The sequence below is a fragment of the Condylostylus longicornis genome, unplaced genomic scaffold (assembly GCF_029603195.1).
Source record: "Condylostylus longicornis isolate FDR11 unplaced genomic scaffold, ASM2960319v2 ptg000092l, whole genome shotgun sequence".
In the NCBI taxonomy this organism is placed as follows: domain Eukaryota; kingdom Metazoa; phylum Arthropoda; class Insecta; order Diptera; family Dolichopodidae; genus Condylostylus; species Condylostylus longicornis.
The window spans coordinates 1,661,018-1,688,491 of NW_026578060.1; the positions used below are offsets into that span (position 1 = coordinate 1,661,018).

The following is a 27,474-nucleotide window of genomic DNA, read 5'->3' on the forward strand; positions in this document are numbered from 1 at the left end:
GCGCAAAACAATTTCGTTGACAAAATGTCGTTTGTGTCAAGAATTGTAAATATATTTTAAGCTACATGTCATTTCAGAATTATTATTTTTCCTTTTTTTAAATAAAAATTAAGAATTTTATTTAATTTTTTTCTATAAAGAAATTTTCTATTTTTGGAAAAAATATTTTATTATATTTTTCATTAAATATACATATATTATATTCCCAGTACTTTTGTCAGCTGTGATACATATTCATATTGTTTAAGCTAATTGAGCTAAGATGGCCAAATCATATCTTTTCAATGGCAGCACCAATTTCATCAATAAACCGGTGTCGTCATTTGTCATATGATTGTTGTCAAAATATTTGTTTTGGATTCGAACCTTTATTATTGAAACGTCAGCTATAGAAATTTGTAGAAAAAATCAAAATTTGATAATATATTATAAAAAATATTTTAATAGTAGACCGATTGTTTTTACATTGTCCTCGAAATTAAAGTGAAAATATTAAAATATGTCTTTAAATACAGCTCACGCCAATAATGGCGTACTAATACATTCTGGAGAGTAGTAAGTACATGGATTAATTGTGAAATATTTTATGCGCAAAATTTTCAGTCAATTGATTTTCCTATGATTAGTCATCAACAAAAAAAAATTTTTGTTCTTATTTTTCAGCATTCTTTTGTTTAGCGACAAAATTACAATTGAATTTATTGGCCAAGACAGCCCAGTATTTAAAGGATCAAAGGATGGACGAATTTATTTGACTTCACATAGAATGATTTTTAATGCCAAAAATCAAAGTGAATCTATGCAATCTTTTAGTTTTCCCTTTGTTACTTTAAATGATGTAAGTACATTTAAACGATTGAAAACTAATTAATTTATATTTTACGAAAATTAAATAATTAGTTAGCTGAGTAAGTAGTTACGCACTACTATAATTATTATTTTTATGTTATACTGATACATAAATTATTGGGTACACAAATTTCAATATAAGTTATCAATACGAATTTTCAGTAGAGGAAGTCTACTATTAGACAATAATTATACATCTGAATTTTAGTACGTACCCACCCACAGATATCTTAAAGCAATAATTTTAATAACAAAATTTATATTATTTTTTGGTTTTATTATAAGGTCGAATTGGAGCAACCCGTATTTGGCGCTAACTACATCAAAGGCAAATGCCGTTCTCAACCCAATGGAAACTGGACTGGAGAAGTCAAATTCAAGTTATACTTTAAAGGGGGTGGGGCTATAGATTTTGGTCAAGCCTTACGACGTGCAGCTAAGACTGCACAAAGTAACATGCATAATGATGCACCACCACCTTACACTCCACCCTCGGGTCCATGGCACGAGGCTCCATTACCAGCTTATCAGGTATTAGATCAATATATAAAAAATGCTTAAAAATTAATTAAATTAAATTTTACTTCAGCCTCCTCCTGGTTATTATGGTTGGCTTCCTAACAATGAAAATTTCAACCAAGGTCCTCCACCAAATTCTGTGTTTATGAGTGATAACCCTCCGCCATACCCAGGTCTAGCGACACGTAAGTCTTGTTTATTTGCTTTATGTTTGTAAAATATTCTTTCCGGCATGTTATTTTTTGTGTACATCTCTAATGTTTGATTGAAGTATTAAAAAGAAACATTAATGAGTTTACTTTTTCATATTAGCTGGACAAGGTCAGGCTCAGGGATTTGCTGGGGGTTTTGTGCAACCTCAACAAGGATACCCTGGAGCACCTCCCCCTTACGGCGGTGCGCCACAGGGTGGTTATCCCGGGTATCCGAATGGACCTCAACCAGGTTATCCCGGCTACCCAAATCAATCAGGGTATCCCGGTTATTCAGGTCCGCAGCCGGGTTATAATGGATACCCAGGTCAACAGCCAGGGTACCCTTCACCTTATGCACAACCTGGTGGGCCTTACAATCCCAATGCAGGTGGGTATCAAGGTCCTCAAAATCGTTCTGGACCAGAAAATATCAACCCCAACATACCTTCTACAAACCCAGTTTATCCCAGTGTACCTAGCGCTCCTTCTTATCCCTCATATCCAGGGGCATCAAATAATTCGGCTTATAATCCAAATCAGACGAATCCAAATGCGAATCAAAATTATGTAGGCATACCAACTGGTGGCTATTCTGCTCCAAATAGCAATGCAAGTGAGTTTAAAAAACGAAAAAGTTTAGCAAAGCTTACTAAAATATTCGGTAGTGGTATAATAAAATATTCGATAGTGGTATAATAGAATACGTATTCGGTAGTGATGTAACTGCATAATCAAAATCAAGACCTACTAAACATATACATACATATTTGTACAATGTTATCCTACAAGTATATACTTATACGTTATATTTATAGTTAGCAGTTTTTATAGCAAAAAAAAAACCAAGTAACATGCCGAAATGAATCTCATGATAAAAAAAATTCAAAAAGTCTTACTCTGTTTTATTTTATTTTCAGAATATTATTATTATGATCCCTATAGACCTTTAATTTTCTTCCCAATATTGCTTCCGATATGTTAAAAAACTAACAATTTAAGTTTTTACTTTTGTTCAACATTATATTACAATTTATTTCTGTTTCGTATTATTTTTCTCAACTGACAAATGAAATATGGTAAGCAAACCCATTTTTTTTGACAACTTAACAATGAAATTTCCGATCACATTTCTTACTAAAGCAAATTATAAATTAATTTATAAACCTAAAGTCTGAGAGATGATACACCTCTTGGGCTTAGTAAACAAAAATATTTTTCATATTAACAGAAAATTTTATGAAGTTCGAAAAATTTCCCTTTGTATCCCGCTCTAAAAATTTTTTTTTTTGTTTTTGCAATACTTTTGATTTAAGTTATTTTTCAATTAGTTTGAATTCACGTACAAATTTAATTGTTTAATATAATTTATTTTTATATAGATCATTTTTAAAATATTCGAAATCGAATTTTATTTGTACTAACCTATAATTTATAACATCACATAATTTTATTTCTCGTTTTGTTTATTATGACAAAAACATACACTAATAAAAATATTTTCAAAGCTTCAAAAGAAGCGGAGGCAGCTCTAAGTGCTCAAAGCTATAATCAAAACAACGCTGGATACAATACATACAGTGGTGGTGCTCCCCCGCCTTATTCAAATTTTAGTAATACTAGTGGATCACCAACACAACAGAATCAAAACCTTGGTGCATATTCTGGGCAAAATGCAAATTCCAGTGGAGAATATGCTGCTCCACCTTGCATGAATGTAGGACAAGAGTTTTTCTTATTTTTATTCAATAAATTAAAATTAATTATATTTTTTTTAAATGTTTCAGGGACCACCACCAAATTTCAAGTAATATAATTAAAAATAGTCATTGAATATTTATTTGTATGAAATTGGGAATAAACCAAATAAAAGAAGCCTTTTTAAACTGATATCAGTGTAAAGTTGAAACAAATAGTAAAACAAATTTTTATGCTTCAAAAATTCAAGTACCGTGAATATTAAAATTTCAGTAACTTTTAATGTTGTAAATCTTTAAAAATTACTGAGTAAGAATTTTACCAAAATAAACACTTAAATATTGTTTTCGTATTACCCAAAAACTTATAAAAATTTATGTGATTTTAAAATATAATAAATTATGTAAAAATATATATGTAAAAGTATAACTTACAAGAAGAAATCTATTAAATAACAAAACTTTTATAATACAAAGATTTTCTTGTAAAACTTGTTGCATTCAGTATTGCTGCTACATTTAAAAGCAAATATGTATACTTTGTGCATTATCTACCATGAAAATAATGTTACAAATTTATTTAAAAAAAAAAATTTTTAAGAATTTTCAAATCTAAACAAACTTATTTTTTGAAAAATTATGAAAATTTATTGATAATTTAATGTAATCATCACAAGTTTAATAAAAATACTAAAATTATATATATTATGGTCACTATTAATAAAATGTTGTTATACATATATAATTTAAAAATCTGTTATAAAAATTTTCATTACCCATCCGAGTCTTCATCAGAACTCCGATCATTCTTTAGCTTGCAACTTGCAATATTCAATTTATCTTTACTTCCTTCCCAGTGAACAGTTTGATATCTTATATCATTTTCTGAATTTTTATAAGCCAAAATACAAATTTTATTAACATTTACTGTTAATCGGCATTTCGATATCATATGTAATGGTTGAATGACTGGATTTTGCAAAACATGTACAACATGCGAAGCATGAAAAACTAAAGGATCCCCGGGGTATATCAGAAAATTTCCGCCAAAATTTCCACCTAATGTCACATACACATTTCCTCTTTTCCAAATATCTCGAAATATTTCATAACCTAAAGTATCTTTTCCTTGAAAACTTACAACTTGGGCTTCTGTTGTATGCGTGTGTATTATATTAGTATTTATATTATTTTAATTAGAAAATTCAGCATACCGTGATTATAAAGACATTGATTAGGAATTTCAAGTTGAGCGTTATTTCGATCAAATTTCATACTGGATCTCATTTCTTGAATAACTTGGTCTTCTGAGAGTTTAATATCTGCAATTTATTTTTTACGTAATTGTATAATGTAATTTTAAAGTAAAGGTGTGCAGCTTAAACAATATCAAAATTTCAACACATTAACTATACCTTTCGCGGGAACTCCGCTTTGAATTAATTTTTTGCGTTTTCCTTCCATAACCCGGTTTATGTTTTTTATAGTTTCCTGTATTTTCTTTTCGTTAAGGGCATATCCTTGCGCCAGAATTCTCTCTTCCAATTTGGTCAATATCTCTTCTTCAGTTTTTTTATCAGCGCCTCTTTCAAATGCTTCCTTCTTTGATACTAAAATAGCTATATTTTCATCAAGCAAAAGCTGCATCTCATATTCGTTGAATTCTACAGGAAGCTCTAAAAAATTAAGATAAATCAAAATTACTTTCACTTCGAATCCAATTTTTTCCGTAGATCTTTACTTTGACTTTTTCGAACATAACCCTTTACATGGTTTGTTCCAATAAACGATCCAGTGATTCTGTAATCTTTTCTTATTGTCATATAATCTAATTATGAACGGTATTCTATACATTAATTTATCGAATTCTTTGGACATTAAAAATGATTACCATTTGCATTGAAACAATATCCAGTACCATTCAATTGAGTTAATAGAATTTTATTACATGAAGGCTTCCTAACTTCATTTAAATTTTCGGTATGAGCTTCTAAATGGGGCTTTTCATGCAAGTTTAAAGATTCTTCACCACCTTGCAATCCAGCTTCTACCGGTTCTTGTAATGTATCAGAAATAGTATGTTCGTCCATTTTACTTTAACAAAATTACTTATTGTTTACAAGTTTATTGTATAAATATTTACTTCTAAAAATATTTTCTAAATGCTCGATGCTAATTGCATTTTAATAATCATTTTAATAAATAAACAAAAAACAACATTATTCTACTACGTACAAATTGTCAACAATGAAGGGGAAAAACATCTATTGTCATCTAATTTTCACACAAAATTTTAAAAATATCAGCTGATTCAAAATTGACGTAATAGAAAGACGTCATGAAGTAAACACGTTTACATGAGGATGTATGATAAGTTCTAAAACCGCTATACAAACTTTTGTTTAATACCAAAGTAATTTATTCAATTTTCAGGATATAAACTTTAACTATGGTTGAAGAGCCTTTATTTAAAACGTTACAGACATTACGAGTCACGGACACTTAATTTTTTGCCGATAAGTTAATGGAAAAATTTCCAGAAATATTAGCAAGATATTAGCTTTTTTCTAAAAATATTGTTCAAATATAACAAATATTACACATAATTTAATCATAATTTCATAGCAATAGTTGAAAATCAACATTTCATTTAAGAAATATTGCAAATATAACCTCTTTCAACATTCCAAAACTCACGATCTTTTTCTAAGATAAAGCCATTTTCATACAAAAAAATTATCAAAAGTTGTTTTGCCTTGATCACTTTCCCATTCTCTCATTTTTTCTACTTTCTTCTCATTAGAATAAAATAAGTAAATTAGACGCTGCTGTTGGTTGAATAAATAGAGAAAAAAATTAAAATCGAGAGCATCACGCATGCATAAGTATGTACAGTCAGTATATATTATTTGCCACTTTATGCGAAACACTCTGTATACGTCTTAACAAATTGCTTATATCTTCTATATATTAGTCAATAATATTATTATTATATCATATATTGCGGGTATAGTAAACTGGATGATTCAGTTTCAAGTCCAACATTTAAACACGCATATATACACACTTTATGTTTTGTATGATAAAAGTAAAAATTTACATACATACATATGTATAGTTTCACTTTTATGCAAGCTTTAGTTTATAAATTTCATGGTCATATTTTAGCGCCGCGTATCACATTGGTTAACTTATAAATTAAATGATTACGGTATTAAATAATACAATTGATTCAAATTGATTGATATTTTATTAATAATTTTTATTTATTATTTAGAAATTGCTTTGAAATTATTACATAAATTATATTTGTAAGAATATTTTTAATACTCGTATTTATAAATATTTCGCAGAAAAGACCTAACAAAAACCGTTTTATAAAAAAATTTGCTTTTCAGACCCACTTATCTTATTAGACATGTGTAATTTCATACACATATGTACCTCTCGCTAATCTTATGCCAAAGAGACACTCTAAATTTGCCGTTCTCTTAAATGCCAACAAAAAATATACTTATGTAATTTAAACAACAAACATCTACACTCACTGAACGTGTGTAAGGTGTCATATGTGGATACGAGTGACCACTCTCGATTAGAAATCCATATTATTATACTATAATTATTTATAATTATGTAAACACTATATTGTTAGTGTGAATTTCTTACGATTTTTAAATAACAATTTATGTTCAAAGAAATAAGATTTTCTGATAATAGCAGTAATTAACACATTTTGGATTTATCTGATTTTTTCTTATTGTTACTAACTGATATTGATATTTGCATTTTCTTGTATGTCATATGTGTGTATTTATGTATAATGTCGTATGTAAAGCACATCTATGTACCTATGTACATATATATACTTTTGCTTCCATTGGTATAAATATGTAGTACGTTTATACAATGTCAATCAATAAAATTAGTTTGTGGAATTAACATAACAATTATTTTAAAATTATTTTAATATTATTTTACGATTAAATGTATTGAACCTACAAACCTAAAATTCACGGTTCTCACAGTATCTTGTTTTACAATATAAAACAACAACGGTTTATTTTTGCGGCGAAAATAAACTTATGTACATTATGTTTGCTCATAAGTTTATGTAAATAGGTATGGAAATAGTAAATTTCGCTTCATATGAAAATTCGAAAAATTTAAACACTTAATGTATGTACATATATATAAACAAGATGTTGATTATTTAATTACATGCTTATAAGACCAGACAACAACATTTTTTCGTTATCAATCCATACTGTTATTTACATAATATGTACAATAGTGTTTTTTTCCATTTTACTGATATTAAAATAGTAAATTTGTGCTACTTTTGCAAAATACAAAAAGAAATTCAGAATACAAAAACAGTGAATATAATTAGAGTGATTCAGATACGGTAAAATCTCTTCAACATGAAAAAAGGCCAAATCTATTTAAGAAAAAGGAAAACTATTTAAGGAAAATGTAGCCAGTTCCTATATCTATATTATGTGATGTTAAATAGAAATTAGTTGAGAGAATTTCATAGAAATACATATGTATATTTTAACTTAAGAAAAATTTATTTAGGAAAATCCCGGAAAATTTTCTAATATGTACATACATATGAATGTACCCAAGTAGTATTGTAAAATAGGTAAAATTTTAACCTATGTATATTACCACAATTATCCAATAAAAATGTAAAGAAACTCGGTCGCTAACTTCTCTATAGCCTTCCCGATGCTCTTGGTTTTCCATTTTTGTATCAAAACGCATATTATGCGTGTTTCTTTTGTACACATGAACATACTTATGTATTAACTCAACGTGTACAATTCATTAAGATTTTCTTCCGAGGTTTAATCTATACTTTTTGAATATAACATGTATATTATTTTTGTCTACTATTTATAAGACTAAAGACTGTAAGCTGTGTTATCATTTTGTTATGTAAGGTTCATTCTACTTAATGTAACTATGTTGTCTGAATTAAAAACAAGATTACAAGAAATAATTACAAAAATGAAGAAATATTTATATAAGCAAACATAAATATAAAAATACACATACTTACCTAATATTATGTATGTACACATGTATAAGTATATGTATGTAGTTTTGAACAGCTTAAATATAAAATGGCTAATGAGTTCTTAGTAGAAAACATTAAATTATGTATATACATAATACGTATATTAAGCTTTTCAATATATAACACATAAATATTTTAAATATCTTCATCTACAGTTTCTACTGGGATGTGTTTTTACGTATGTTTTAGGTAACTTCATAAATTATATTTCAATATTCAATCCGTTATAGCTAAAGAGACGCGTTTGTACATACATATGTATATAAAGAATAGTATGTATGTACATATATGTAAGTATTGCTCATTTAAACAAAACATTCCCAGTTAAGCTTCAAAGCTTCAAAAATTTAAGACAATACAGGTTGTTGAATATAACATGAAAATGTAAGAACGAAATATAACTCGATTAAAAGGACAAATATTAAAAAACAACAGTCGCTTTAATTTTACCCTTCTTACCTAGTTTCATACACTGACAACGCGAACAACGTAATTTGTATGCAAACATTATGTATTTACATAAGAACGTAAAAATTAGAAAATTAATAGGTATGTAACATACTGCATATTACTGTTACACGAAAATGAAATACATATGTATGTACATATACCAAACAAAAAAGAGTTTTCACATAAAGTACTATAATTATAATAGTAATAATTATTATTATTATTTATAAACTGAGCAATTTCAATATTTTGACCTGTTAACACGCAAATCGTTTTATAATCATTTCCACTGTGCACATACATATGTATGTATATAAATGAATTCTATAATAGTTTGTTTATTATGTCAGTTATCTGAAGTAGATTTAATAGTTATTTTTATTTAGGACTTATAATAACTGAAATTTTGTGCAAAATTTCCATACATATTTATAAATCAATTTTTGTGGAATTTTGTGGGAGTGGGAATTTTTTTCATACAGATTTTGGTAGGTAATTAAATAAATCTTCTGAAAGTTATGCATTTATGTAGAACAGAAATAAAACATGAGTAATATTCGCATAATTTACTTATTTTATTTACATACTTAAAATATTCCTAAGAATAAGACAATGCGTATTGTGATTAAAATAAAAATTATGTCATACATATACAAATTTGTAGCTCGCTGTTTATAGCGATATTATTAAAACATTTAAGATTACACCAAATTTTTATTATTCATCAATCTTACTACTTTTCAATTAAAAATACGGGAATATCCGCAATTACAATTCACTAGATAACATACATTTATGTACATATGTTACAAATATAAAATACTTATGTAAACCTTTGTGTGTCATTATACATTATTATTGTTACACAACATTAAATATAAATATTATTGATTAGTATATTACTATACACACATACCCACACAAGTATGTACTTTTAAAAATATAGACGTCTTAAATTTTAGTTTGAGACTCAATTGACATGAATTTACTTTAACATTTCAATAACTTTTTCATTATCAGCCTTAATAGCATAATCTAATGGTGATAGTTTTAGCATGTCTAAATGAGTTTTATTAACATTTTTATCTAACAAAAATTCTATTACCTCAATGTGATTATGTAATGCTGCCAAATGTAATGCAGTTCTTCCTGATATATCTTCTTGCGATAGATCAGCACCAGCCAATCTAAGAGATTCTAATCTTGCAACAGAATTTTTTGATGCAGCTAGACATAATTCTTCACCGACTGCTCTCGACGAACCAGTTAAATGTGCTCCACATTTCATTAATAAACGAATAATGTCATGATAATTACCAGATATTGCTTCTAACAACGCTGTTCTATCGAATCTATCTTTTTTATGAACACTTACTCCTTGTAATAACAAATATTGAACCATTTCAAAATTCCCTTCTGCACATGCAATATGCAATGATGTTCTGTGATCATAATTACTAGCAGATAAGTCGGCTCCGTATGATTTTAAATTATTCACTTTATTAATATCATTTTCTAGAATAGCTGTATTAACCATAGCAGGAAATAAAGTTGCCCCTAATTCTTCAACTTGTTCAGGTGAAGCTGATGGTAATGATCTAGCTACAGCATCAATTAAATCGTACTCTTGTAATTTATTGTCTTTTCCTGTATTCATTTCACCACGTAAATTTGTTTGTAACATTCTTTTCTTTGTTTCAAAATCCCATTCGTCTTTTCCGAGAACATATGCCAATTTGCTAAGGGCTGCTTCTGGTGTCATATCATATCCAGATATAACACCTAAGTTATATAAAACGTGACCAGTTTCATAACTTTTTGAAATACTTCCCTCAGTACATTGAGTACAATTTACAACAATTATCCCCAATTTGTTAGCGTTGCTTAGTTCATCAAGAATATCTTGCCTATTAGATGGAATATTACCGCATCCAAATGACTGCAAAACGATTCCTTTCATAGGTGGTTTCAAGAAGGCTTTAAATGTTGCTGTTGTTATATTTGGGAATAAACGTAATATTCCTACATTTTCATCTAATACCGAATGAACTGTAAATTTAAACACACTATATGGCCTAAAAATCTGCCTATAATCAATATTAAGTTTAATTCCCATTTTCGCTAATGGAGGGCAGTTTGGACTATCAAAGGCATCCAAAGCATTCGAACTCATTTTTATAGTCCTATTGCCACGCATTAATTTTGTACCAAAAAACACACATACCTCAGGTATTGAATAATTTCCAGCTATAATCAATGATGAAGTAAAATTATCTTTTCCATCGGTTCTTGTCTCAAAAATTGGTATTTGCGAACCAGTTATTATTACGGTTTTTCCTAAGTTTTCGAACATGAATGATAGAGCTGAAGCTGTATAAGATAAAGTATCGGTGCCATGTAACACAACGAATCCATCAAAAAATTCATATGAATGTTTAATATCTTCAGCAATTTGACTCCATTCTTTAATTGACATATTGCTTGAATCAAGTAATGGATCATATTCTATAACCGAATATATAATACGCCTCGTTTCCCCTTGCACCGATGGAAGACAAAGTGGCGTCATATTATTCTCATCACCAAAACGCTTTGATGCATACTTTTTGTCATGTAAATTGGGATATTGTCTTAATTCTTTGACTAAGGTATCGGCTATAGGTTCTAGTACATCGTCATTATTTCTCATCATACCAATTGTTCCACCAGTGTAAATTACCAATACTCGGGCCTCAGCAACATCTTCTTCAAAAGATTTTAAATTTCCAAAACTAGAATTTTGCTTTATAGATCCAATGGGCACAGTTTTTGTCATATTGCAATTGTAATTTGATAAATTATTAGACAAGAAAAATTTTTTGCAGAATTTTTATATTATTTAATTCACGAAAAAAAATATTTTACCGGCGAAGCGTATTCTACTCGTATACAATTTAAAAAAAATATTGCACAAAATATAGGCAAGCAGCATTTAAATAGAAATTTTATTTTACAAAATCGCAAACCGCGCATGCGTTTTTTTTATTTCTTATTTTTTATTTTTATATGAAGAAAATACCGCGTCCCGGCACTCGTTCATATATCTTTACCCAAACGTGTTAAACAGCTGACTGAAGTTTTTTGTTTTTACTTGCTATGCTATATACAAACTCTTTTATTTATTTTACCTATATATTCGATTTCAATTTTAAATTCTCTAATAAATTCGCGCCGCATAGCATTCACAACACAAATAATAGACAGAAAGAAAGTAAAAGCAAAAAAGAATTAAAATAAATAGCTGCTTAGTGTATAAGAAGTGTTTTATTATTATCTATTATGATTCTCTTATATTCGTTAAATCCTTTTTAGTAGTGTGTGTAGTATTCATGTGAGTATGACAGTTAAACAACTTTTCATAGCGCTTCTACGGCAAGCATCTTAACTTTAGAAAAAAAAAACTGAATATAAACGGTTTGATTTGAATGTGTAAATAAAACGGACAATAATGTTTAAAAATCGAAATCTGAAGAAACATTAAAAACGGGAAGTTTCCAATTTCATGAAAAAATTACAATTTTGGAAAATTCGTAATTTTCATGAAAAGTTTGCTGTTTATGTTTTTTATTAATTTTATTATATTGGGTTACATATTTACTATAAGTTCAGTCAAAGTCTCCAAATTCTATACATACTTATTTATTGGTAGAATAAAGAGTTTTTAAATTGAATGCCAGTGAAAGAAAACCTAAATGCAATTTTAAAAATGGAATATTATTTATTTAACACTGAACCTATTATTAATTAATTAAAAACTATTAAAGAAAAAAAAATATTGAATTTCAAACAAAGTTTGCAAATTTATTCATCTTTACAGATAGTTAATAAACAGTATGCAATATTGCCTATGAACAGTTTGGGAACAATTTTAATGTAACAAATTCTTCATAACAATTTTATAAAATTATATTTTCTATGTACATTTTCAACTACCCAAAAAAAAATCTGAATCGCTGAGGAATTTATACAAAAATAACATAACCCTAAAAACAAATATTTCAAATATAACAGTTAGCGCTTACAAAGTCAACATTTTTTATTAACGCCATCTAGCGCCGAGTATTAAAACGTAATAATTAAACAGGGTTTTTTAACAAACTATTGGTTTTAAAATATGTTAATATAAAAAATATCCATTTGTATGCATGTTGTGTGGAGATAAAATAAAAAGGAATTAAATCAAAAACTTTTTAAGTAAGGAAAAATGTTCAAAACTGCTTTAGACCTCAGTATTACCGTTATTTAAGATGGAATGGAGCACATGGTCGACAATTTTATTTGTAGAAATTAGAACATTGTAAACTTTAATTAAAAAATGGATAAAGGAAAGGAAACATATTAAGCATATGTTTTAAGGTTCCTTTTAAGTAACTACTTATTTTCTTTTAGGAGCGACAATATGAATATTCAAAACAAACAAAAAACTGTAATTTTAAACAGAGCAAAAATTTTCTTCTCTCATAAATAAAAGAAAATAATAATTCATTTCATATTATTGGCGTTTTAGCATCGTTTTTCTTTAAAAGTGTAATGTTATAATAACGAATGCAAAGGTAAACTGAGAAAGTAAAACACATACCTATACAATATAATAAATAGTTTTCAATACTCTCTTTTTAGTAACGCCGATCAATACCAACTTCTCATTTTATCAAGTTACATACATATTATTATATGGAAATGCATGTACATTTACATCACCGTTACAAAAATGATGCAGATAAATTTTGCTCCTTAAATTTTAATAGCAAAAGAAAAATAAAAATATTAGAGAATTCGAATTGCCGCACTGTAATCGATGTTATTTTTAATTTCTTACTTTGTTTAGTAATAACCTTGCGAGCGTAAAATACTGAATTGCTTTGCAAAAGTTCTCTGATCTTTTAGCAAAAATTAACGGAACGTCAAGAAACAAAAAGAGTGTTGTTTTGTTATTGTTACTTTTATTTTACAAACTTATGGAAGAAGAGAAATATCAAAAAGAAACTTATTTTTATTATTATTGTTTTGTTATTTTCTCTCTTTTTACCTCATATTATCTTTTGATTTATAATACTTAGTCTAACTGATGCTATAAGCTATTATTAACCTGGTATAGCGCTTTTATTACTTTGGTATTAAGTTTGTTTTATTGTTTTTTTCAGTTCCACGTTTCTTTGTTGTATACACTATATACTGTATACAAGTTTGAATAGAAAATTAAAAATTCATTAATAAAACAAAAATATTGTAATTTTTTTTTTTAAAGAAAATTTTTTGTATGCATGTACTAATGAAAAATGAAAATATGAAAGAAAATAATTTAGAATTAAGACTTTTTAATTTTTGTTTAAAATACTCAATTCAGAGTAAGTAGTCAGAGAGCTTTTGTATGTATACTTATTTATCGTAGATGATACTTATATATATATATACATAATATTAAATATATATACCTACATAGAAATATATAAATGTATATGTAGGCTTGTATGTATCGCTTTCATGCTCAACAACTTGTATTTTTAAAAATTATTTTTATTTTAAAAATTTCTAGTTAGTCATTTTTTTAAGTTAGTTGTATTTGCTCCTTCGGAAATTCCATACACATTGTGATACCTTACTGTACAATTATAACGTTGAATAAAAACGGTCCAAAACATTAATTTTAATATTAATTTTAAATGTGATGATAATTTTGTTTTACTCTTAATAAAATTAAAATAAATTACATACGTATAATGTGTATACATATAATCAGTTGACGTAAACTCTTAATTACATTCAAAAGCTGTTATCAATGATAATACTATAATATAGTATGTGTTTAAGAATTTGTGTCTAATAACAGATTCGATAAAAAAAATGTGTAGACAGTGCGATCATATGAGATATAGAAAGTTTTTAAGAAACTAAGAAAATTAAAATTATAAGAAAATACGTAATTGTTTTGGATGTAATATTTTTATTTAAACAAAATAAATAAACATGCAAATTTAATATCTATTATCTTACTCAAAAGTATATCATGTGCATTATGTTGTGTTGTATGCCTTTTTATGAAATCTCTATAGAAATGCCATAATATTACATGAAAAAAAGTTTTTTAAAATTATAGAATTGTGATTTTTTTAATTCGCTTTTATGTTTATATTTTTTAATAAATTCAAAAAAAAAAGTTAAAAAAGATTTATATAATTAATCTTATGACGATTTAAAATTGTGATGACTATTTTAATAGCAACCAGTTGCTGATAACACTTGTGTTAACAAACTTTATATAAATAATGCATATACATACATATAGAGAGCGCTATTCATATAGTGTATATTCTTTTTTATTTTAGTTTAAATAAAAATTATACATAATATAAAAAAAATTTACCTACGCAAGTCATTTTTACTTAACTTCAATAAGATAAAAAAAGTTAGTTAGGAAGATTTTTCACAGATATTAAGCAAAACATAAAAAGCAATTAGGTTTTGGGATAATTATAATTACCTGAAAGAAATATAGAATTTTTTGCGTTAAAATTTTATTTCTTGTTCCCGACACTTGAAGTCTATTTGCCAAAAAACTATATAAGCGTAAATACTTATATCCCTCCACGACTTACTATTTACTTTCCAACTAGATTTCTAAGCCTCGATATAGGAATTATTATGTATTTATAATCATAATCTGTATTATTACGTGTACGAAGATATTATAATATACGCATGATAACATGACATATATATTATTTAAGTACAGGTTAACGTACTTACGCCAACGCGTTACTTTAATAAACGATTTACCATTGTCAATATATGTAGATCTTTTTTACAATGTATATGCTCTATATAAGTAATATGGTTAGTGAACACTTTTTATGAGTAGGTATCAATTATATTTGCATATCATACGTATACATACATATATGTACAAAACGCTTTTTTTGAAATTAAAATTGTAATTGTATAGTAATGACAGGCACACAGGCACACTCATAAAAATAATGAATTATGGATTATAAATAAAAATATGGTTTTATGTGGCAAAAATCGTTTATATTTTTTTTGTTTTTGTTTATGCTTAAAATAGAATAAATTAATTTTAAATTATATGTACATATATGTGGGTACGTACGTAGAAATTGTTTACAAAATGAAAATATTAAATACTTAAGTCTAGGGTTTTCTGTTAGAACATCATAACTACATTTTTGCTATTTCGGGTAAAACACCATTGAATTTTTTTGCTTTGTAAAAGTATAGAGAAGATGGTTTAAAAAGTTATCATTTTAAAATTTTGCTACTAAATATTACTTAACATTAAAATTTTAAATTATTTTTCTATATCAAATAAGACAAACACTTTTTCCAAATGCAATTAGTATCAATCAGGACAAAATAAGTTCACTTATCTAGTTTTAAATGATTTTATACGTACGTTTCACTTATATTAAAATATCTAACATGAACATTTATATAATATGAATTGTGGAAATAAATGTGTGCAAATGTTTCATTTTCAACTTGAAACGAAACGAAAAAAAATAGAATACATTTTTATTTCAAAAGTGTATAACATGACTTATCCTTCTTAGAAAATTTTATGGTCTCGAGAGGTGAATAAGTGTTGATATCTAATTTTGTCAGAAAATTTTTTGGAACAATTGGTTAGTTATAATGTTCTTTAAGGGTTTTATTAAAACTACTGGAAAAATTAATTTTTTTTGTTGCATTAGAAAGCGCTTAAAATTTTAAGGAATATTCTAATAGAAAACCCTAGAGGTATAAGTATGTATGTATATAAATTGAGAACGGTGTGTTCTTATTTCTATACTCTTTTTATTAACTTTCCATTAATAAATTGTAAGTAATAATTTGTAATTTAATCCAAGAATTTATTCCAAAACAATTCTTCAAATTTTTCAAATTTTATCTTTAATTTTTTTTTTATCTTAGTCAATATTGTGTTGCTTAATTCATTATCAGAAATTTTGTTACAATTGCATAAGTACATACGCAATTACATTCGAAGAATAGCTTAGATTAAATTGTAATTATTTGATATAAGAATTAACTAGACACTAGTTATCACTTTGCTTAAGTATTAACCAGCAACACCTAAATTTCAAGCATACATATATACATACATAGGTATAGAGACTATCTATAGAGACTATTTTATTTTATAATATTCATATTATTAACATAATACAAGAAATGTAAATATTCACATATATTTATGTATGTTTGTACTTATATAATATACTTTAAAATAAAATAATATTTTATCAGAAAATTGCAATTAATTTAAACTTTTTTTAATTGTTCTACTTAAAATATATTCGTAAATTAAATTTTCGTATAAACAATAATATTTAATTACATTTCCTACAAAATTATGCTAATATTGCCATAGTAGAAGTGTTTTATTGCCATATGATTGAAAAAATCTTCACTATAGATATTTTTTTTTTTAACTTTATTTAAATTTCACGAGCATGTTTTAATTCTCTTAAAACTAAAGCTAACTGTGATTTTTTTTAATTTCAATATTATTTGTGCATTAATTTTACATTTTTTTTGCTAAACGTGCTGTTTTTCTTATTACAAAATTGTTGAGTACAAAAGGGTGAGGAATAAAATTTGTGTGTTGTAGCTATAACTTGTTTTCTTAATGCTCCATTTGATATTTTTACTATACTAAAACACCTACCACCCACTCATAAAACTTGAAAATTAATGATAAAGATTAAATTAAATGATAAAATGAATCAAAATATATTTGAAATTACATATGTATTGTAATAATATGCATTACAATATTAACTACATTATAAATAATATTTAGTATTTCTTGGATAAAATAATTATTATATGGCATTTCTAGATTTTGTTTCCCTTTTTCACTTTATAAGAGGTTAATATTATCCCAAATAAAACCAGTTTTATTGAATTTGTTTTTTTGTGATTTTCAAAACGTCAAAATAAATAAAAATTTGCTCCCTTCTCTTACGTTTTTTAAGTTTCTATATACATACATAAACACAATACATACATACATATTTACATATGAACTATATAGGTGATGTTTTTACTTTACCATCTTTTTGCATTTTTCAATCTTATTTCGAACTCAAAGAAGTAAAGCTAAATAAGCCCAAAAAAATTTTTTTTTTAATTTTTAGTAACTTTCTATTTATAAATGTATGTATGTATATAATATTATATATTTTTGTATGTAGTTATAAGTAACTAGTAAGCCATATTAAAAATTAAAAAATGAACTTTTTTGGAATTCGGCAATAACAGTAAGTTAGTTTTCAAGCAAATTATTATTTATAAGTAAAAAAAATTATATGTAGGTATGCATGTATGTATGTACGAATGTATGTATTTATCTGCTTTGTAGTGCAAACAAATTGCTATCTATTATAATATGTACATGCATATATAAAAGTTGAAATTCTTCTTTACTTTTTTGCTACTGATGATGATCGTGGAAACCGGTACAAAAACGCTTTTATTTTCATTTTAAAAATTATGTTAGTTAACAATCATTTTTGGTATATAAATTACAGTATACTGAAATACCTTTAATGTATTAGATTATGCAATTCTCAATTTTAAAGCAGAAAGAAAAGAAAAACGATTTCGTGATGAAATATGCTTTTATGGTGGTTATGTGGTATAACAAGAAATAAATAAAAGTGGTTTTGTTTTTCTTTTTTATTAATTGGAAAAGTTTCCTGCTTTTCATGACGTATACGTATTATTAGATTTATGGTTTATTCATGTCAGAGTTTTGCACATGCTTATACATACACCCATTATGTTTATTATTTTTTCCGGTGTTTGAGTTGTTCATTATTATACGCGTATAAGTAGTGTACAATATATGAAATCATTTATTTTGTAAAAATTATGATATCTTGTAGATAGTGAAAGTAATTATTGTTCTTTTATAAAAAACTGCGGTCGATTACAAAATAATTCAATAGAACAATAAGATTAAAATTTAAAAATTAATTTTCTTAAAAAACAAAATCAATTAAATTTCAAATATTCAACCAAGGCCCACAATCCGATTCTAAGTTAATTTTTATTTAACAACGATAGGTGTTTATAATTAACGAAATTAGATACTTAGTAGTTTAGTGAATAACCTGTGAATATTAAAAATTTTTTACCTTATTTCGAGTACAAAATTTTCATAATCAAAAGGCTTAGTAGAAAAAACGTTATAAATAACTGGTAACCTCTTTTATAATGTGCCACTTTAAATACTTTAAATATTTTCAAGATCTTTTTTTATGAATTTCATTTAAATAAAGTTTTTCAAATAAAAATTCCAAAATATTTCCAAAACTGTGAAGATGAACGAAAAAACTATAAAAGATAACCACTTCAAAAGTAACGAGATATCAAAAATGACCGATTATCATATCAATTTCAATCACCTTCCATATTTGAGAAGAGTGCTAGTATCATAATGTAAAATCTTCACCTGAATCTCGATCATCATTATCTCAGAGTTTTGTTTTTCTTTTTATTTTTTCATTGTTGAAAACAGATATGGCTTTTAAACTCAAGAGATTATGAGAATACTTTTTTAAAAACCGAAAAAAAAAATTTTATGAGCTTTTTTCAACTTTATTTATTGCTCTTTCGAAAACTTTTGCTTTTTAATAAAATTCACTAAAACAAATTATACCTACCTACCTATACTAACATGTTTTTAATCAATTTTACCTTTAGTATACAGTACACTAGGTTAGTGAATAGATTAACATTGATCTGTAGAGATAATTATTATACTCAGCCACATATTTAGTCACATATTTAGTAAAATTTCATAAAGTGGATTTTGATAATGTTATTAAAAGTAAAAATTTATCTATTTCGTTGCTTATTCTTATTGCTAATAGTTTTATAGTTCTCGCGTTGTACACTGTATTATAGTTATAGAAAATTTTAATTTTGCATAATATTTATAAACGTACATGTGAATTATTAAGCTATATAGAATTAATAATATGCTTCAAAAATGGTGTAAAATTACATAAAATTACAATCCGAGTGCTGTTTATTGCTTATAAATAATTAAATTTAATTTCTCTAAAGCTTTTACATACACTTGCCAATGAAATAGTATTTTAATTATCATATCACTGGTTAGAACGTAGGTGTGATACAAAAAAAAACTGCAATTAATCATAAACATATATACATATATGAATGTGTGAATGTAATAAAGTTAAGTAGTTTTATTTATTTTCTAACAATTTTTAGATTTTACTAATTATAAACAATTCCATTAAATTTCCATTTGATTTTTTCTTGAATTTCTTTATGAAATTTCTCATACTTAATTTTTTTTTATATATTAGATATTTTTTTAGATATTTTTTTATATATTATTATATTTTTTTTTTAGATATTAGTACATTATTTTGTTTACTCCTTCTTTTGATTAAAAGTGTTACTCTTAGTAACTAAAAGTGTAAAACTGTTAAAGTACTGCTCTCAATTGTACTCTTAAAATCTATTCTATAAAACGCTTTAAATTAATTATGTATTTCCGAGACTTTGAACGTCATGAGCATAAAATAATATCAGAAATAATGTATACATATACATAATATACTTGCAAACACAATTTCTAATATAACTTAAAACGAAAGGTTAATATTTTGTTTACAGCAAATATTTTTATTTACATATTTTCTTTTGCTTTGATCAAAAAAACGAAATGTAAATATCTTTAAGTAAAAGTTTCATTTAGGTAATCACACAACAATTATAAATAAAAATCCAGACAAATTTTTATATGTATCCCGCTTTAACGTTGAAAATGTAATGTAAAAAAAAGAAAACAAAATATTTGAATTATTAACATTATTAAGCTTTAAAATTTGAAATAGAAAGAACAGAAAATTGTAGTTAACCAGCTGGAAGAAAATAAAAAAAAATATTGTGCATAGCATTTAAAATAAACTTAATGAAATTAACTTCATTTAAAATGAATTTCATTGAAAGAAAACGAAAATTTAAATAAAACTACACTCTATTAAGAGGAATTGAACCTTCAAAAAAAAACTTTATAATAATGACTCTAATGAACTTTTACTAATTAATTGCCCAATAAATTTTTAACAAAACGTGAAATTAAGTAAATAAAAATTTATTTAATATACTATGATTTATTTTTAAACATCAGAAGTGTAAAATATTAATAATTCAATTTTTGTTCTTAAATATTTTTTGCAATCAAATTTTAATATTTTTGCTTTGAGAATAAATCGGTTCTTCCGAAAGGAGCTAAAAATTGAGAGTGCAAAAATATTTTTATAGATTCAAAGTTAAAAATTAGTTTTATAGGTTTTAATGTACAGAGGTACAGAGGTGTTGTTAAGTTTTGTTAAAGTTTGTAAATGTTGTCAAGTCTTTATTGAGAAACTCTGTACACACATACTACCGGACAATCGGTAAATTTTTATTATCGCTTCTTTTTTCTTAATTTCAGACAAATAGTACATTAAAAATTTTAATACTTTTTTAAAATATGTACACTTAAAAACAATTTTTTCAATTTAATTATTAAAAAATATGATTTAAATGATATACATATAGTTTTCATTTTGATATTTGCAATAAAATTCTATCCTAATTTGAATATTCATTAAATACATAGAAATACTTTGATTAAATAAATGTAAATAAAATATACAAAAAAATCAATACTAATAAAGATAATTTGAATAGGAATGAGTTTTTGGGATACATATAATCCTCAATTGACATCAGTTGTCACTAGTATCAGTGAAGATAAAACTAAAACTAAATTAAAATTAAAAAATTCAAACCGTTTTTCAAAAGTTGGTTATACAGTATTAAATCAAAGTGAAATTATTGCTCCAATATATACAGCATCCACATCAAATTTTGAAAATAATAATTACTCACAAAGTGATTCAGATACTGAAAGTGATATAAGTGTTTCAAATACAAAAACAAAAGATACTACAAGGATGGTTGCACATGGAAATTATGATATTAGACAAGGATTCGAAAATAGTCATGAGGTAAGTTGAATTTATATTTGATGCTTTAAAAATTAATTATTCTCTACAATTTTTAAAATAATGTTTAAGATTTTGAATTTACACTTCGATTAAATCCCCTATTCCCCAACTTTTTAAAAAACATTTTGCTTAATAAATTTTACTGAGTTCAAAGATTAAGACACTCAAAAAATCAAAGATAAATCAAAATCGAATTTTCCATTTGTTATTTGCTTTTTTTATTTCCGAGTCGATAACCAAAATCTCAACTCTAAATTTAACACTTACTTTTAATTAATACTTTTCTGTAATATATCTGCGATATCTATATCTATGTATAATAAGGATTAAAAATTATGCACATAAATGAAAAAATATGAAAAAAACCGTTTGATAGGAAATTGAAGGATTTTTTTTATGTTTCCTTTACTTAACCTTCACAATTTCAAACAAAAATAATAAAATTTTCTTCTTTTTAATTAATTTTCATTAATAGTTATTTTAAATAAATTTCTTAATCTTATAACGATCTAATTAACAATCATAATTATTTATGATTTGTAAAAATTTCTTAACCTCTAAAATTATCTTGACCCTTTTTCATCTATTTCTCACAATTCAAAAACAGAATTTTTTTCTAAACTCTGCCTACATTATAATTTTTATTATTTTTTTTATTATTCCAACAAACTCGAATTAATACATAGTATTTTTCATCTATTTCTCACAATTCAAAAACAGAATTTTTTTCTAAACTCTGCCTACATTATAATTTTTATTATTTTTTTTATTATTCCAACAAACTCGAATTAATACATAGTATTTTTCTGGCAAAGCGCAGAATAAAATGTAAAAAGTACTTTATTATATAATGAAAAAAAAGCTTCATAGTAAATATTTGCTTCATAAAATCTTATGAAAAATAATTTTATCTTTATGAGGGGAATGAAATTTCCTTACCCGTACTTTAAATAGATTGATAGAAAAATAGCCAATTTACAAAAATTAAATTCTCAACAGAAAAAAAAATCATTTAAAATGTCATCATAAAAATTTTAAGACTGCAATTGTGATTAATTTGAAAATTGCTTTCAAAATAACAAGTTGTATGCTCTTTGTTGGTGTTCGTTCAATGAATGAAAGTCTTAGTCCCGTCTCAATCGAAGTCCCATTCACTAATAAATCTAAAAATAGAAGAATAAACTATTTAATACCAATTCCTATACATATAAAATAAAAATTCTGAAAATGAATTTTTGAATTGAATTCTTTTTATTAACTCGTTGCTGCATAATGAACCAAAAAAATAAATGTTAAAATTTCGTTATATACCTTAAAACATGCTACATGTACTTACCTTTATGCACAGAGTTAATTACAACTGGAACTGTGGAATTGAGATTTGAGAATGATTTTCATTGCACATACAAAGCTATCAAACATGTTTGATTGAATCACCACATCCGACCTCGTACAAGTGTCGTTGGTATGTAATACAAAACTAAATAAGTTTAATTAATAACAAAATTTTCTTTCATCTATGTCTATCATCAAACGTCTATGTTAAAGTTGAATGAAAATTTAGACATAAAATTAGGAAGATACTTTTGTGATTTAGTCTGAAAAGTATTTTTTTTTATATTAATGCCAAATCAACAAATTGAAAATTTTTTTGTTGTGAAAATATTTTCGAATTTAATTTTAGTCTCGCGTATGACCCATTTTTTTTTTTTTTTCTCTAATCTGAGTACAAAACCCAAGAGTATAATTGCCAACTCAATTTAATATTTAAGAAAAAGTAAAAAAAAAGGACTCAAACCGCACAACTCTTAATTTTAACTCTTAAGTTTTGTTATATTTTTTTTCGTTCTTTTTTGTTGTTGTTTTTCATTTTAATTTATTTTTTACCACTTATCTTATACAAAAATCAAATACAAAAACAAATAAAAAAAAACAAAAATCAACAGTTACGACTAACTTCTATTTTCATCCATTTACCTACATTTATTTTTCTTTTTTCGTTTTTTGTAATTTTTTGTAATTTTTTTTGAAAAGAAAAACCACCCTTCAAGGAATTTATTTTTTTTGGATTCTATAGAAATTCAAATTTCTATACTTAGGCATTTTATGCATTTTTATGTAAGTATAACAAAAGAACAAAAAAGTAAAAATTGTATAAAACTTTATTTATTTTATTATCCTTTCTCTTATCTTAAGTACACACATAATAATAATAATATGTAATAATATGTGTGTGTATACGAGAATGTATTTAAATGTCAAGTACTGAAATTATTACTGTTATTATTGTATACGAAATGAACTACGAAAAGAAAAAGAGAATAAAACTTGAACTTATTAGTGTTATGAAAGGACATTTTTGACTTATTTTAATTTTTTTGTTCTTTTTCTTACATTTCTAGTTTTATTATAGTATCTAGTCTCTTATATTGTACACCTATAAATATGTACATACATATATGAAATCTAAGCATATAAAATCTTTCCTCTTCTTGTGTACATAAAAAATCAATTAACAACATAATCTCTCTTTATTTTTAATTTTTTTTTCTATTCTTCTTTTATTTTATGCATTTGCATTATTATATTGTGTATAAGAATATTGCATATATATATTCGAAAAGGATATTTTGTTTAAGTTGAAGCTTATAAAAACAAAAACAAGAAAAATGTGAATTCAAAATGTATAACATTAGAAAAGTTTTACAAGCTCAAAATTGAACATTTGAAATGATTACCTCTATTAAACTTTCAATTAAATGAGTTAACATATTATGAAAATCTTTATATGTACATTAATGTAAATGAACATTTACATAATGAGCAATTTAAATTCAAATCTAACAATGTTTTATCTTGTTCTGTATAATACAAGGATAAAATTTTACAAAAATTATGTGTTACGATGGAGGTTGTCGGTATAGGGAGAGAAATTTTATATTCAATCGGAGTATGCATTTTTTTTCTCTTAATTTAAATATTTCCTGAAAGTTCTTACATATTCTATGTAATATCCTTTTATTACAAAATATTTATATTGCTTACGAGAGACAATGAGATCACACTGAACTTTCAACAAGATACCAAGTTTTCAACAGAAATGTGCATTTCTCAATATTATACAGAAATATTTTTAAAATAATTTCTTAATTATTTAACAAATAAAACATTAAATCTTTTAAGTTCGTTTATCAGTGTTCTCTTGTAATTCTTGTCGTTAAAAGTTTTCATGATTATAGTGTTGCTAACGTTGAATTTCACTTCAAGATTTTTTAGAAAACACTTTATTATTTAAATAGAATTTTCTGGAAACCAAGTTTTTATAATACTTTTCTAATTTATTACCGACCCCATCGCATACAATTAGGAAGTTTATGTGATAGCACCAAATTTTACATGTCGAGTTTTCTGCGGAAATGCATTTCTACGTGATAAGGAAGCGTAAAAAAACTCTCTTTCTGGCCGTAATAAACGCTCTTATTGTCTTGGCTGTATATCAATCACCGGCTGAACTGATTTTCACGAAAATTTATATTAGGGTCAACCTGATCAAGTTTTAGGATATGTCAGGTCTCAGGAACTAGATTCTTACTAAAGGCCGAATTACATTTTTTACCATATCTTAGAAGCTTATTGATGCAAAAGTTAATATTTGAATGTACATATTACGGTAGGTAATGAACTGACCAGATCAGATTTTTTAGTTTATTATCGTTTGTCACCATCATTGCAAAAATTTTATATATTGTGTACATATTTATTATAAATGGCCTACTTTAATGCAGTCAGGTCATCATATGTTAATTTGAAGATTGTGAGACTCGCATATTGTCACTAGTGTACTCGTATGTTGGTATTGACGATTATTTTTTAATTTTCCATATGAAAATTGGTAGCGGATACTTACTACATGTTTCAACGAAGAACTTTTGCTGAACAATATTTTTTATAGGTGTCAAGTACGTAGATGCAACTAAGAATACTTTACACAAAGCTTAAAACAGATCAAAACATATCCTCATTTCCGTTTACAATTTTAAAAGTTAAGATTAGTAAATTACTCGAAAGTATAAACTGCTGTTATTGCCATAATACAGGAAAAAAATATTAAAACATTTTCAATTTTTACTTTTTGCTGTAAACCTACTCGTGGTTGAAGATAAAAACTCATTTAAATAGTTTGAATAATAGGAAATAGTAATCTTGTCGGATATTCAGGCGATTTTGTCGGAGATTTTTAGTAAACTCTGCTATGGAATGAGACTGTCTGAAAGGACTCAAAGAGTTAGGAAGGCGCAACCGGATGGTGCTATGGCGAAAGGAGCTAGTGCATCCTTTGTATTCTGCTAAAGAATTGGTAAATTAAAGAAGTGTGAGGTAAATTAAAGAAGGAGATAGAGAATTCGTGATTGGAGAAATGGATGAATCTGTCCGGGGGTTTGGTAATTAGGCTAAATGTCTTTCGGGAGGTTATAACCAGAAGCGTTTTTATTATATTATAAAATTATATTATTATAAAATTATTGCAATAAATAAAATTCAGTTAAAAGTTCCTCTTACCACATTATTAAAAAGATCAATAACTATTGAGTAATGACGTCGCATAAGTTCAATTAACGAAGAAACGAGTTTAATGTGATTGGTAACCCTATAATAATTTACAAAAATTTATTATTATATTCAAATCTTTTGTATTTTTATGTTTTTACAAGGAAAAATAATTCATCTAAAATAAATAAGTTCATATAAGTATTTCGGATTTTTATACCCGTATGAATGTATGTTCGAAGTGTATACTACATTTGCCTTACCGTTTGTAACGCTATGAAATAACGGCCTGAGTAATAACGGCCTATTTAAATGGGATATGACCGGAGTACTTGTTCGAGTAGCTGCCATACAACTTCAAAAGTTATTTGTCTATATCTTAGAAACTATAAAAGCTTTAGTATTGAAATTTTACACAAGCCCATATATCAGTAGGGTCAATGTGTTTGATGAAAGTCGTTGAAATTGCTTGGCTCCTTCTGATAGCTGTCGTACAACTTCAACAGTAGTTTGGCCATATCTAAGAAAATATTGAAAACACTGTACTGAAATTTTCTATAAATTGATATGGTAATACAGCAACTTAAAGTGATAGTCTGTTCTATAGTCAGGTATGACATATTTATTCGCACATAGGACAACAAATTCGTACGGGTATCACAGAGTTGACACGGTCAACTCTATTTTTTCTCGTTTAAAGCACATTTTACGTAAATCGGTGGTGTTGTACTTTAATTAATTTTACATACGTTATTCATTGTTAACACAAATATGAAAACCTATACCGCTATACAATGAAAACATAATGCATTTATTTGAACCATTATAGAGATATACAACTGCATATTCCCACTTGTATTTTATATGTGCAGACGTCGAAAGACGTACTTAAATATTATGGGAGTTTTTAATGAACATTATAAATTGAAATTTTGTTCAAAAAATTATTTATATTATTGTTATTAAATTGATCATTTAAATTAGTACCTTGAGAAATTTAGTAAAATTGGTGTAATTTGAAAAGTGATTGGTGTTGAAAA

The 27,474-nt window shown here is 25.9% G+C and overlaps 4 protein-coding genes across 7 annotated transcripts in view; 2 read left to right on the forward strand and 2 right to left on the reverse strand.

Annotated features, from left to right (window-relative positions):
* The first annotated feature begins 360 nt into the window (after positions 1–360).
* On the forward strand, positions 361–3,485 carry LOC129613810 (WW domain-binding protein 2). Of its 4 annotated transcripts, none has more exons than XM_055528076.1 (7): positions 361–555; positions 664–838; positions 1,135–1,380; positions 1,439–1,553; positions 1,681–2,175; positions 3,068–3,276; positions 3,347–3,485. In XM_055528076.1, the coding sequence occupies exons 1-7, from the start codon at positions 500–502 to the stop codon at positions 3,368–3,370; spliced, it is 1,320 nt and encodes a 439-aa protein (XP_055384051.1). In that variant the 5' UTR covers positions 361–499; the 3' UTR covers positions 3,371–3,485. The 4 variants fall into 4 exon arrangements, with proteins under 4 accessions (XP_055384051.1, XP_055384052.1, XP_055384053.1 ...); XM_055528077.1 differs by having other exon boundaries at positions 1,681–1,950; XM_055528078.1 differs by lacking the exon at positions 1,681–2,175.
* A 140-nt stretch (positions 3,486–3,625) lies between these two features.
* On the reverse strand, positions 3,626–5,476 carry LOC129613811 (tRNA-splicing endonuclease subunit Sen34). The gene is made up of 5 exons (XM_055528080.1): positions 5,148–5,476; positions 4,998–5,084; positions 4,672–4,932; positions 4,471–4,578; positions 3,626–4,408 (listed from the first exon to the last, which is right to left on the reverse strand). Exons 1-5 carry the CDS (start codon positions 5,344–5,346, stop codon positions 4,029–4,031), a joined length of 1,035 nt encoding a protein of 344 aa, XP_055384055.1. The 5' UTR covers positions 5,347–5,476; the 3' UTR covers positions 3,626–4,028.
* A 3,903-nt stretch (positions 5,477–9,379) lies between these two features.
* LOC129613828 (L-asparaginase) lies at positions 9,380–11,881 on the reverse strand. Its single transcript, XM_055528119.1, has one exon. The coding sequence runs from the start codon at positions 11,605–11,607 to the stop codon at positions 9,778–9,780; it is 1,830 nt and encodes a 609-aa protein (XP_055384094.1). The 5' UTR covers positions 11,608–11,881; the 3' UTR covers positions 9,380–9,777.
* A 9,596-nt stretch (positions 11,882–21,477) lies between these two features.
* Positions 21,478–27,474, forward strand: part of LOC129613823 (venom dipeptidyl peptidase 4) — a 73,912-nt gene continuing 67,915 nt past the window's right edge. Inside the window, exon 1 of the mRNA XM_055528110.1 lies at positions 21,478–21,886. Within this exon, the coding sequence (XP_055384085.1) occupies positions 21,569–21,886 (318 nt within the window). The 5' untranslated portion in view covers positions 21,478–21,568. The remainder of the gene's footprint in view (positions 21,887–27,474) is intronic.

Coding starts and splice junctions, on each gene's coding strand:
- LOC129613811 (XM_055528080.1), bottom strand. CDS start 5,346: ATGGACGAACATACTATTTCTGATACATTACAAGAACCGGTAGAAGCT. Junction 5,085..5,147: donor ATATTGTTTCAATGCAAATG/GTAATCATTTTT, acceptor GTTCATAATTAG/ATTATATGACAATAAGAAAA. Junction 4,409..4,470: donor TCAATGTCTTTATAATCACG/GTATGCTGAATT, acceptor CGCATACAACAG/AAGCCCAAGTTGTAAGTTTT.
- LOC129613810 (XM_055528076.1), top strand. CDS start 500: ATGTCTTTAAATACAGCTCACGCCAATAATGGCGTACTAATACATTCT. Junction 1,381..1,438: donor CTCCATTACCAGCTTATCAG/GTATTAGATCAA, acceptor ATTTTACTTCAG/CCTCCTCCTGGTTATTATGG. Junction 3,277..3,346: donor CTGCTCCACCTTGCATGAAT/GTAGGACAAGAG, acceptor TAAATGTTTCAG/GGACCACCACCAAATTTCAA.
- LOC129613828 (XM_055528119.1), bottom strand. CDS start 11,607: ATGACAAAAACTGTGCCCATTGGATCTATAAAGCAAAATTCTAGTTTT.